The sequence below is a fragment of the Carcharodon carcharias genome, chromosome 14 (genome assembly GCF_017639515.1).
Source record: "Carcharodon carcharias isolate sCarCar2 chromosome 14, sCarCar2.pri, whole genome shotgun sequence".
Taxonomy (NCBI): Eukaryota; Metazoa; Chordata; class Chondrichthyes; order Lamniformes; family Lamnidae; genus Carcharodon; species Carcharodon carcharias.
The window spans coordinates 71,603,176-71,616,321 of NC_054480.1; the positions used below are offsets into that span (position 1 = coordinate 71,603,176).

General features: G+C 41.8%; 1 protein-coding gene across 2 annotated transcripts in view; it reads left to right on the forward strand.

Moving 5' to 3' along the window:
- Positions 1–13,146, forward strand: part of nelfcd (negative elongation factor complex member C/D) — a 47,381-nt gene that overhangs the window by 17,539 nt on the left and 16,696 nt on the right. Inside the window, exons 6-8 of one of the 2 annotated variants that reach the window (XM_041203729.1) lie at positions 6,074–6,226; positions 10,164–10,294; positions 12,892–13,057. In XM_041203729.1, coding sequence (XP_041059663.1) covers positions 6,074–6,226; positions 10,164–10,294; positions 12,892–13,057 — 450 coding nt within the window. The remainder of the gene's footprint in view (positions 1–6,073; positions 6,227–10,163; positions 10,295–12,891; positions 13,058–13,146) is intronic. The other variant, XM_041203730.1, reaches the window with a different exon arrangement.

A 13,146-nucleotide genomic window follows, 5' to 3' on the forward strand; every position in this document is an offset into this window, starting at 1 on the left:
AACTATTTAATAATTTATATAAAAGACTTGGATGAAGGGACCGAAGGTATAGTTGCTAAATTTGCTGATGACACAAAGATAGGTAGGAAAATAAGTTGTGAAAAGGACATAAGGAAGCTATCAAGGGACATAGATAGGTTAAGTGAGTGGGCAAAGATATGGCAAATGGAGTATAGTGAGGGAAAATGTGAAATTGTTCATTTTTGTAGGAAGAATAAAAAAGAAGCATATTATCTAAATGGTGAGTGACTTCAGAGTTCTGAGATGCAGAGGGCTCTGGGTGTCTTAGTGCATGAATCACAAAAGGCTTGTATGCAGGTACAGTAAGTAGTTAAGAAAGCTAATGGAATGTTATCGTTTATTTCAAAGGGAATTGAATGCAGAAGTATGGAGGTTATGTTTCAGTTGTACAGGGCACTGGTGAGACAATATCTGGAGTACTGTGCACAATATTGGTATCCTTATTTAAGGAAGGATGTAAATGCATAAGAAGTAGTTCAGAGAAGGTTTACTGGATTAATACCAGGAATGGGTGGGTTGTCTTATGAGGAAACATTGGACAGGCTATGCTTGTATTCATTGGAGTTTAGAAGAATAAGAGGTGACTTGATTGAAACTTTTAAGATCCTGAGGGGTCTTCACGGTGTATGTGGAGAGGATGATTCATCCTCTGGGAGAATCTAGAACTAGGGGCTCACTGTTTAAAAATAAGGACTTGCCCATTTAAGACAGATGAGGAGAATTTTTTTCTCTTAAAGAAGTGAGAACTCCCTTCCTCAAAAAGCAGTGGAAGCAGAGCCTTTGAATATTTTTAAGACAGAGCTAGATAAATTCTTGATAAACAAGGGGATGAAAGATTATTGGGCATAGGCAGCAAGGTTACCATCAGATCAGCCATGATCTAATTGAATGTCTAAGCAGGCTCGAGGGGCTGAGTGGCCTACCCCTCCTCCTAATTCGTAAGTTCGTATGATTTATAATGGCAGGAAGGTTTTTTTTATTCTTTCAAGGGATGTTGTTGCACATCCTTAATCTCCCTTGAACGGACGAGCTTGCAAGTTCATTTCAGAGGACAGTTAAGAGTTAACCACTTTGCTGTGGGTCTAGTGTCACGTGTAGGTGTTATGACCGATGCAGTTGGTAAAGCAGAGTTATTTAAACATTCCAGAGGGATACTTTAAACAACTGTCATAACTTATAATTTTAGGTGTTATGTTTGAAATGGGACTCTAAACTCAGGAATCAGACCATCAATTCTCGAGTCTATACATTAAACTATTAATTTACACAGGTTAAAATATATATATATATATATATATACACATACACATGGCTACAAATCACTACTATCATAACTTTTAACAAATTCCCAAACTAATCTGCATTAAGGCAACAACAACCCACAGACTTAACCAAACACCAGGCAAAGCATTTTCACCTTACGAATTCAAAATGAGGTTCTTTTCACTGTGGAGTCAGTTGGAGACTTGCAGCTGCCTTTTGATCTCACATTGCCTCTGCTTTGCACACCCAAAAGCTGCTGAAGTTATACCTACCACCACTGATTGGATTCACCAGCCTCTTTGAACTTCACCTTTTAACAATGAAACCCCTTTCATAGTGCCAATTTTATTAGTAATATAAACATATGGCTTGGCATTCGCTAGATACGCGTCAAGTTTTCACCTCACTTCTTGAATGCACTATTCAAAAAATGCAAATACACTCTACCTCTCTGTTTACATCTCAAACTAAGCATATCAAAGCACCCAGACCAGTGGACTTTAATTTAATTAAGACACAACCACAGACTAAACCTCTATTTTAAAAGAAAATATTTTCCAAAATATTATATACATAAATAGCTTCAGACCAGGTAAGGACAGCAGATTTCCTTTCCTAAAGGGACATTAGTGAACCAGGTGGGTTTTGATGGCCCTTGATAATAGTTTCATGGTACCCATTGCTGAGACTAGCTTTCAATTCCAGAATTATTAATTAATTGAATTTGAATTTTGAACCTATGTTTCCTGAACATTAGCCTGAACCTCTGGACTACCAGTCCAGTGATATTACTACTACACCAATATTTCTCGAACATCACACTATAGGCTGTGAATTTACTCTGACTTAGCTGAGAAAGTGACACAAACCTCATCAAATCCAAATTAAAGAAGTGTGCGCTTGCATATGGGGACAAAAATTTATTACAACTTTATCAACTTCAAGATTAGTTTTACATATTTGTAAGCTTTGGTGTAGGGGAATATGGGGTGGGGTGTGCAGTTTTGGGGAGAAGCCTCAGGTGTAAATGAAGTAAAGGGAAACCCAATGTGGAGCCCCAAAACTGATTTTGTTTACAAGTGGATTAGTGTGAACAAAAGCCAAACCCTTATTTCAAGGTCACTCAACTGCATGAGGTAGGTGTTGGGGCATGTGTCCAATTTGGAACTTTGGGATACTTTTTCAAGAAAACAACAGGGCGCTGTTCATACCAATAGGTGGTGAGCCGGCTCAGCACTGAGCACACTACCTGCAGGACCTGGCATCCAGATAGAGAAGAGTTTAGCACACAAATGAAATCTCATAATGAATCAAAACCCAACATGTGTCGCTTTGACGGCCCAAAAGTTGATACTACTAAACATTGCCCATTTCACATGCGCTCCACACCCAAGCAGAGCCTTCTTGCAACCCTACAGCTTGTTCCTTACATAACCATGGCTCGAGATTGCACTTCTTCAAGGTGCAATGTGCATTCAGAAACCTTGCCACACTCACAACTTTCAAGACCCTAATACCTCAAGTCATTTAGAATATACATTGGTATGTGCTGACACCCAGGTTGCAAGTGCGTCTATCTCTGTGTGTATATCAAATGACTTCCAACCTTTTGAAGCTTCCTTTTTTTTAGTGATATGACACCTTGCAAGCTCAATCCCGACAGGAAGGATGGTTTCCCTTGTCCAACCTTCTGCATTATGCCCTGAAAGCTCTGACAGGATCTGTGGACCACCCTACCTTGTTACTGGTGGGTCTATGTTGCCCACTTCCATAACAGGCAGGCATCACTCTGATGGTTCCTCTGGAGCTTCTTCTTGTCCTCCATCTCTCAGGAAGGGAGGGGCGCCATTCCTACGAGTAGGGCCTTTTTTATGTGGGGTTGAAATGCCTGTAACTGATGTGGGCCTAATATCAAATAGATTAGTAACTAAAACTGGGATAGTTTAAAACTAAAGCTAAACTAACAGGAAAAAAAATCTCAAAATAAATTTAAAGGAATTGTGCTGATCAGCCAGGGTAATACCGCTACAAGAGCAATAAAGTAGGATCTGCATTCCCATTTTGGATGCCGGTGAGTGAGATGGTTCCTCAGAGGACGGTAGCAAGAGCCAAGTTCATGGGTGGTTCAGCTGCACAGGAGGGGAGGAGGAAGTGTGGAAGTGCTATAATGGTAGGGGATTCCGTAGTTAGAGGAACAGACAGGCATCTTTGCAGTCGTAGACGTGACTCCAGGCTGGTATGTTGCCTCCCTGGTGCCAGGGTCAAGGATGTCACAGAGCGGCTGCAGGACATTTTTTGGGGGAGGGCGAGCAGCCAGAGGTCATGGTCCAAATTGGGACCAATGACATAGGCAGGAAAAAGGAAGAGGTCCTAAAGCAGATTTTAGGGAGTTAGGAAGGAAATTGAAAACAGGACTCAAAAACAGTAATCTCAGGATTACTCCCAGTGCTACTTGCTAGTGAGCATAAGAATAGGAAGATTGAACAGTTCAATACGTGGCTGGAGAAATGGAGTAAGAGGGAGGGCTTTAGATTTCTGAGGTATTGGGACTGGTTCTGGGGCAGGTGGGACAGGTACAAGAAGGACAATTTACACCTTAACAGGACTGGGACTAATGTCCTCGCAGGGAGCTTTGCTAGTGCTGATGAGGAGGGTTTAAATTAGGTTGTCAGGGGAATGGGAACCTGAGGGGAAATTCAGAGAGGAGAGGAGAAAAACTGGCAGTCGGAAATAGATAAGTGTTGATTGATAAGGAAGATATATCAGAAAGTACTATCAAGGTAAATAGAACACTTGGAGAGTCTTATAGAACTAGAGTAGGCTATAGTAAGTCATTAGATGGGGTCTGAGCAAGGGGGAAAGTTAAAAAACCTAAATCAAGATTAATGTGCATGTATGTGAATGCACGGAGTGTGGCTAATTAGATTGCTGAACTACAGGTACAGGTTGACAAATGGAGCTATGATATTTTTGCTATAACAGAGACTTGATAGAAGTTTCAGGAGGGGTATGGACAGGGTAAATAGCGAGAAACTATTCCCCCTCAAGAGTACATCAAGAACTAGAGGGCATAGATTCAAAATAATGGGCAAAAGGAGTAGACGTGATGTGAGGAAAAATGTTTTCGCCCAGAGGGTGGTTGGACTCTGGAACGAACTTCCTGATGGGGTGGAGGCAGGTTCGATCGAGGTATTCAGAAGGGAACTGGATTGCTACCTGAAAAGAACGAATATGCAAGGTTATGGGGATAAGACAGGGGAGTGGGATTAGGTAGATTGCTCTTTCAATGAGCCAGTGCAGACTCAATGGGCCAAATTGCCTCCTTCTGTGCTGTAAAGATTCTGTGATTCATACTAGTGCCTTTCATGATCTTAGGACATGTTAAAGAGCTTTACAGTTTGAAGTACATTTGAAGTGTAGTCACTATTGTAATGTAGGAAATAGAACAGCCAATTTACTCACAGCAAGATCCCGCAATCTGCTTTATTTTAGTGATGATGGTTGAGTGATAAATATTGGTCAGGGAACCAGGAAAGCTCACCTACATTTCTTCACAGTAGTGCTGTTTTATTTCCACTGACAGGGCCTTGGCTTAACACCTTATGCGGTGCTGAGAGTCCGCCTTGTGCCTTTGCAGTTATAGGCAAAGGAATCCTCATCAGTGTGTATAAAGTAATTGGTACTGATAAAGTGAATCCAGGGTAAGAAAGTGCGATAAGGGGGCGAGTTTATTAATAGTTGTAAAATTTTGGAAAACTCTAGCTGATAAGAGTCAAAGGATTTGAGGCTGTTCAGAGTCCAGTTGGGATGGCCAGGAGGATGAGCACAATGTCCTTTTCTTATGATTTTCTTTAATTTTACTAAATTATCTGTTTGTCAAGAGGTGGGCTATTAATGCTGGGAAATGGAACTCCTTCAGGCACTGACCTTCTGTATCAAACACTCCCAGGGCAGGTACAATGCAGGTTGGATACGGAGTAAAGCTCCCTCTACACCGTCCCATCAATGTGGCTTAGCCCCATGCTCAGATGACCATTGTAGCATTTCCAGTTAATATACAAACTGTCCTGAACTGGAGAAGTTATTAGTACTGAGTTATAGATGCCTTTGTGCATGGAAGATGTGCCAAAAGTATTACGCTTGGGACTGTTTCTGATGGGAGCGTTTAACCATTTTGACTGCAGAATTAAAATTCAGGTCTTAAAATGGAAGGCCAAGAACCCCTAAGTGGTTCAGTTAGTAAATGCACCATTATATATGTACAGCTATTTGCTGAGGCTCAATCCTTGATCTTTGCTTATTTGGCCAATCTATGTTGGGCTATGGTAGGAACACTTGCAGTTTGCCTCAGCACCCATGCATTTGGAATGGAGCAATAAACCTTCCAGATTCCCACTATCTACTAATCCCTCCTGTTAATGAGTAATTGTCAAATGAAGACAGAATTGGACTCAGCACTAATGCCCCTATACTCAGAGAGCCAGTTGATACATGTTGTCTAGTTAGACATATGAAGAGCGACTACTTGAAAGGGAAACAGAGGCACTTGTGGAACTGTAGCCCAGCAAGAGTCAGCATCTTTGGCAGAGGAGGTTGAGGGTGGAATGGTGTCAAAGCTTCATGATAGCCAGCCCTGGGGTTGCAGGAGTGGCACAGACTGAAAATATTACTGCTGTAGCTAGCAAATAGTTGCCAGGTCATCCCAGATTAAAGTGGGAGGGCTGACTGTCTTTGGGTTCTTCGAATGGTGCCTCATGTCCTTCTCTGCTGTCTCTTTGTCTCACTGCAGCTAATCTCAGATGCTGGATACCAGGGTGAAATAACCAGTGTGTCGACAGCCTGTCAGCAGTTGGAGGTCTTTTCCCGCGTTCTCCGCACCTCGCTTGCCACGCTTGTTGATGGAGGTGAAGAACATCTGGAGAAAAACTTGCCTGAGTTTGCAGTGAGTGTCCCCTGGTCAGGTGTAGATGACACATGGGAGTTAATTGGTGTTGTTTATGGCTGTGTTTGTGGGCAGTTGGTGCAATGACAAAGAGCTCCCTTTCTAAAGAGGAAAATTCACCAACAGGTCCGCTTCTTGTTTTTCTTTCTCTCTCCTCATTTCCACTCTCCTGATGATGCTAACTCTTGCTCAGGTACAATTGCAAGAGTGCTGGTGACCCTCAGCACCTTGCACAAACAACTATTCTTCATGTGTGAGCTCAGATTGTTACTATAAGCAGATTGTTCACCTGGAGGGCAGCACAGCTAAACCTGTTCCTGTCCTTATCTAAAGCCATGAGCATGTTTTCTCCATCTGGAGCCTCAGATAGTGATCAGAGTCGAGACCCTAATTGATTCCCTAACCCAGGACAGAGAGATCAATTGTAGCATCTCTACTAGTTTCTTGATTTAGATTAGCTGAGATTATATTGTACTGAGGGAAGGTTATCCTTCCTTTATTGTCCTGAGGAGGATTGTCCTGACTGTGTTGCTCTGAATGGGGTTTGTCTTGTATGTATTGTTCTGAGGGGGATTGTCCCATCTGTATTGCTGTGAGCAGAATTGTCCTGTCTCTTTTGTCCTGAGGCGGGTATTATCCTGTCTGTATTGCTCTGAGAGGCAATTGTCCTGTATGTATTGCTCTGAGAAGCGATTATCCTGTTTGTATTGCTCTGAGGGGGATTGTCCTGCCTCTACTGCCCTGAGGGGGATTGTCCTGCCCCTGTTGTCATGTGGAAAGATTGAACTATCTGGATTGCCCCGAGGGCAAATTGTCCTGTCTCTATTGTACTGAGGGTATATTTTCCAGGGATGCTTTGTCCTTGCTTACACTGCTTTTTCAAAATAATCTGAACACTTACTCTCTTGTTTAAGAGGTATATGAACGTATGAAATAGGAGCAGGAGTAGGCCATTTGGCCCCTCAAGCCAGCTCTACCATCATGGCTGATCTGATTATGGTGTCTTCTTTCAACTTGACTTTCCTGCCTACCTCCTATAACCTTTGACTACCTTGTCAATCATGAATCTATATAAATCGGCCTGAAAAATACTCAATGACGCTGCCTGCACTGCTCTGTGGGGAAGAGAATTCCACAGATTTAATGACCGTCCAAGGGAAAAAAATTCTCCTGATCTCTCTCTTAAATGGGAGATCCCTTATTTTTAAAATGTATTGCCCAGTTCTAGCCTCTCCCATAGGGGGAAATATCCTTTCAGCAATCACCTTGTCGAGCCCCTTCAGAATCTCATATGTTTCAATAAGATCACCTCACATTTTTCTAAACTCTAATGGATACAGGCCCAGCCTGTGCAACTTTTCCTCATAAGATAACCCCTTTATCACAGGAATCAGCTGAGCGAACCTTCCCTGAACTACTTCTAATGAAATTATATGCTTTTTTTAAGTAAGGAGACCAAAACTGTACAAGTACTCCAGACGTGGTCACACCAAAGCCCTATACAACTGTAGCAAAACTTTGGCTATCTCCACCTATCACTGGCCCTCTATCCAGCTCTACCTGTCCCACCCCCCCACCTTAAACCAGCTTATATTTCACCTCTTTTCTATTTTTTCTTAGTTCTGTTGAAGAGTCATACGGACTCGACACATTAACTGTGTTCCTCTCCGCAGATGTTGTCAGACCTGCTGAGTTTTTTCAGGTATTTTTATTTTCGTTTTGGATTTCCAGCATCCACAGTTTTTTGCTTTTTTCCCTACTTTTATGTTCCATTTCTCTTGCAATTACCACCAGCATTCTATTTGCCTTCATAATCAGTGCTGTGTCTGCATACTTTTTGTGTTTCATGCACCTGGACTCTCAGATCCCTCTACCACAGCATTCTGCAGTCCTTCTCCTTTTAAATAATATATTCTTCCTGCCAAGGTGGACAGGTTCATATTTTCCAACATTATACTCCATCTGCCAAATTTTTGCCCACTCCCTTAACCTATCTATATCCCTTTGTGGATTCCTTATGTCCTCTTCTCAACTTACTCTCCTACTTATCTTTGTATCATCATCAAATTTAGTAGCCATTAATTTAGTCCCTTTGCTCAAGTCATTGATATAGATTGTAAATAGTTGAGGCCCCAGCACTGATGCCTGCAGCATTTCACTAGTTGCAGCTTGCCTACCCAAAAATGCCCCATTTATCCCCACTTTCCGCCTCCTGTTCGCTAACCAATCCTCTACCCATGCTAATCTGTTACCCCCTACACCTTGCACTCTTATTTTGTGTAGTAACCTTTGACGTGGCACCTTATGAAATACCTTTTAAAAAATCAGTGTACTACATCTACCGATTCCTCTTTATCCACATGACTTGTTATTTCCTCAAAGAACTCTAATAAATTAGTTAAGCACAATGTCCTTTGAACAAAACCATGTTGACTGTGCCTGGTTACATGAAGATTCACTAAGTGTCCTGCTATAACCTCCTTAATAACACATTCTAGCATTTTCTGTATAACAGATGTTAGGCTAACTGGCTAGTAGTTTCCTGCTTTCTATCTCCCCCCTTTCTTGTACAGGAGTCACGTTTGCTATTTTCCAATCTGATGAGATCTTTCCAAAACCTAGGGAATTTTGGAAAATTACAACCAATTTATCTACTATCTCAGCAGCCACTTCTTTTAAGACCCAAGGATGAAGTTCATCAGGGCCAGGATTTTTACTTTATTTGGCGGGCGCGGAGGACCCGGGAGCGGTCGTGAAGCCGACAGCTGCCCACAATCAGGCCCCGACATTGGTTTCACGCTGGCTGGCCAATTAACACTAGCCAGTGTAAAATGCGCGCAGCACTGCCAGGGTGGGGGCGGAAGGAGGGCGAGGGTAGAAGTTCGGAAGTGCGTGCAATGAAAGCTCCCTGAGGCACACAGCTGCCTCAGGGAGCTGAAGATTTATAACATTAAAAATAAAAAAATTAGCAATGTTAAAAACATGTCCTCCCATGAAACTCTATCACATGAGTAGGGACATGTTATGAATGAATTTTTAGTAAATTTTTAATTGCGTTGGAAACCTCATCCCACCCATGGAAGAGGTTTCCTAAAAATTCCAAAGGCCACTGGGTCTTTTTGCCTGCCCGCCACCTGTAAGGTTGGACGGGCAGCAAAAAATTTAATATGATTAGAACTTGAATGGCCTTAATAGGCCTGTTAATTGTCGGCAGGCATGCTGCAGACCAAACGATCATGCGAGTGCGCGATGACATTGGGATGCTCACCCGATATCATTGTGCGCCGTTTTACGCTCGAGTGGGTTGGGTGCCCACTCGCTCAGCGCAGATTTCTGCCCCAGTTCTGGGGACTTGTTAACCTATAGTTATAATGATTTACTCAGTATCCTTTCCCTGGTGATTGTAATTGTTTTAAGTTCCTCCCTCCCTTTTTCACTTCTTGATTTACAAGTATTTCTGGTGTGTTATTTGTGCCTTCTACAGTGAAGACAGACACAAAATATCTGTTCAACGCTTTTGCCATTTCCTTATTTCCCATTATTAATTCCCCCGACTCTCTCCCTAGAGGATCAGTGGACCCTTTAATTACTCTTTTCTTTTTTAAATTCTTTTTCCTGTTTTTACATTTCTAGCTAGCTTTCTCTCATTCTCTAATTTCTTCCTTTTCTTTAGTCATTCTATTCTGTTTTTAAAATTTTGACCATTAATCTGACTGACCATTAATCTTTGCAAAATTATACTGTTTTCCCTTCAATTTGATACTTTCTTTAACTTCCTTAGTTAACCATGGATGGTGCACTCTTCCCCAAGAGTCTTTCTTTCTCATTTGGCTGTAACTTTGCTGAGTATTATGAAATCTCTACCTAAATGTCTGCAGCTGCATCTCTACTGTATTGTGTCTGTATTCAATAACTCTGTGCTTTCTAATTTCCACAGAAAATGGTCTGTCATGGGGAGCATACATACTTGTATGCTCAGTCCATAATGTCTGTCTTGGCCCAGGAGGAACAGGGTGGGGCAGCCGTCCGAAGAATTGCGCAGGAAGTTCAGAGATATGCGCACGAGAAGTAAGTACATAAGAAATCCTTGAGTCTTTGGGAAATTTTAAAGACCTTTTTTTTCAGGTACACGCTGAAAACTCTTTCCTCACTAATTTTCTCCCCACTTTTCTTAAAGTGCTGAGGGTAGAGTTCCATGGGCGCAGGTAATCTTCCATTACTTCATCCATATAGCTGTTGCTCATATGTGATCATGGACAGTGAGCCCGACTCTCGCTCGACATCCCCATAGTAATGCTGTCATAAGGAAATAGGTAATAAGAACAGCGAAAGGCCATTTAACACCTCGAGCCTATTCCCAATTTAGTGAGATCATGTTTGATCTAAGCACTAACTTCATATGCCAACCATTGCCCCATATCCCATAATAACTTTGGTTTACAAAAATCTATCAAAGTCTGATTTAAAATCAACAATTGACCTAGCATCAGTTGAGAATTGCAGAAGAGAGTTTCAAACTTCTATCACCCCTTGTGTGTGGAAGTATTTCCTAATTTCAGTCCTGAAGTCCAAGACTCTGTCTAATCTACTTTGATACCTTGAAAACTTCAATCAAATCATCCTTCTAAATTCTTGGAAACATGACCCTGGTTTGAGTAAAAAAAACAGAAAATGTTGGAAATACTTAACTGGCCCAGCAGCATTTGTGGAAAGAGAAACAGAGCTAAAGTTTCAGTTCGATGACCTTTCATCGCACAGATGCTGCCTGAACTGCTAAGTATTTCCAGCATTATCAGATTCCCAGCATCTGCAGTATTTTGCTTTTGTTCCCCATAGCTTAACCTGTGGAGTCCAGGTATCATTCCGGTCAATCTACTGTGCGCTCTCTCCAAAGTCATTATATTCTTCCTATGGAGCGGAGCTGTTCTCAGTACTCTAATTGACAGGATGTGACTAGCAGCATCCTGCAAAGATTGGTATTAAAGCCTCAACCATTCACCATATTTATTTATGACTTAGATGACGGGATAGAAAACAATAGTTCAAGATTTGCTATTAACACCAAGATAGCCAGAATTGTAAGATGTAGTTCAATCAGGGTTTTGTATATCTGAAGCATGACTTCTATCCTCTTGTATTCCAGTCCTCTAGATGTAAAGGCCAGCATTCCATTAGCCTTTTTGATTATCCTCTGTACTTGGTCATGACATTTTCCTAGCCTATGTACCTGGACTCCCACACCTCTTTGGACCTCTACAGTTTCTGCAGCATTTCACCATTTAGAAAGTACACTGTTTGTATCCTTCTTAGATCCAAAGTGGATGGCCTCATATTTACCTACTTTGAAATCCATTTGCTACAGTTTTGCCTATTCATTTAATCTGTCAATATCGCTTTGTAATTTTAGCTTTCATCGTAAAATTTGGTTATCGTGGTGTTAACAACAAAGTATGATCTGTGGTTTTCTATCCTGTCATCCAAGTTATAAATAAATATGGTGAATAGTTGAGGCCTCAGCACAGATCCTTGTTTGCTGCTCATCATATCCTGCCAATTAAAGTACCTGCCCATTATCCCTGTTCTCTGTCTCCCACCACTCTACCAATTTTCCAATCAGGTCAATAATTTGCCTTTACTTCCAAGAGCTTTAACTTTAACTAACTGTCTTTAATGAAGCACATTATCAAATGCCTTCTGGAAGTCCATAAAATTACATCCATGGACTATGTCGACTACTTTAGTCACCTCTTCAAAATTCAATTAGCTTCATTGAAGCAAAGCTACAAATCCATGCTGGTTTTCTCTGATCAGTTGAAAATTTCCAAGGTGTTCAGTCATTCGACGCTTAATTATAGACTCCAGTAATTTCCTGACAACAGATGTTTGGGTAGCTGATCTGTAATTCCCTGCTTTCCTTCTCATCTTTCCGCCATTGGAGAATACTGAATAGTGCTAAAGAGTAGCGAACGTGGCTGTTTATTTTCCCTTTCCCAATGCTGCAGTGCTCCCAAACAGCTCTGCCCCTGTTGGTGCTTCAGATTGCAGTCAATGTTGTAATGTAGGAAATGTGGCAGCCAATATGTGCACAACAAGCTCCCACAAACAGAAGTGTGATAATGAGCATATAATCTGATTTTGTATTGTCAATTGAGGGATAAATATTGGCCAGGACAGCATGGATAATTTGCCCACTCTTCTTTGAAATAGTATCATTGGATCTTTTATGTCTGCCTGAGAGGACAGATGAGGCCCGAGTTTAGCCTTCAGCTGAAAGTTGCCATCTCCAGCAGTGCAGCACTCCCTCAGTACTGCACTGGAGTGTCTGCATTGATTTTTGGCCTCAAGTCCTGGAGTAGGATTTAAACCCACAACCAACTGACTGAGGCGAGAGTGCTACCAACTGAGTCACGGCTGATGCTTAGAAACGCAAATGCTGGCTGACTTTTACCTCAGTAACCCTGGGATGACGAGGCCCATTCTACCACAGAAAATGAGATCAGCAGACCCAGCGCAGCAGTGCTTCCCACTTCCCAAACCTTTATGTTTCTCTTTTATGATGATTAACTAGCTGCTCAGTAACTTCAAACACAGATTCCCAACCCTTTTCACAATCTTTCTTTTGTGTCATCATGAAAAATAATTATCTTTGTACTACCTTCCCTCAGAGGCCATGACGCCAGCCAGATCACCCTAGCCCTGGGCACAGCTGCATCCTACCCTCGAGCTTGTCAGGCACTGGGTGCCATGCTCTCCAAGGGAGCTCTGAATCCAGCCGACATCACTGTGTTATATAAGATGTTCACAAGTATGGATCCACCTCCTGTGGAACTGGTAAGAATAGCACTTAGTCACTCGTATCACTGAGACAAGAAGCCATTCTCTCTAAAATAAAATTACTCACCTTTAATTTCCCAATTATC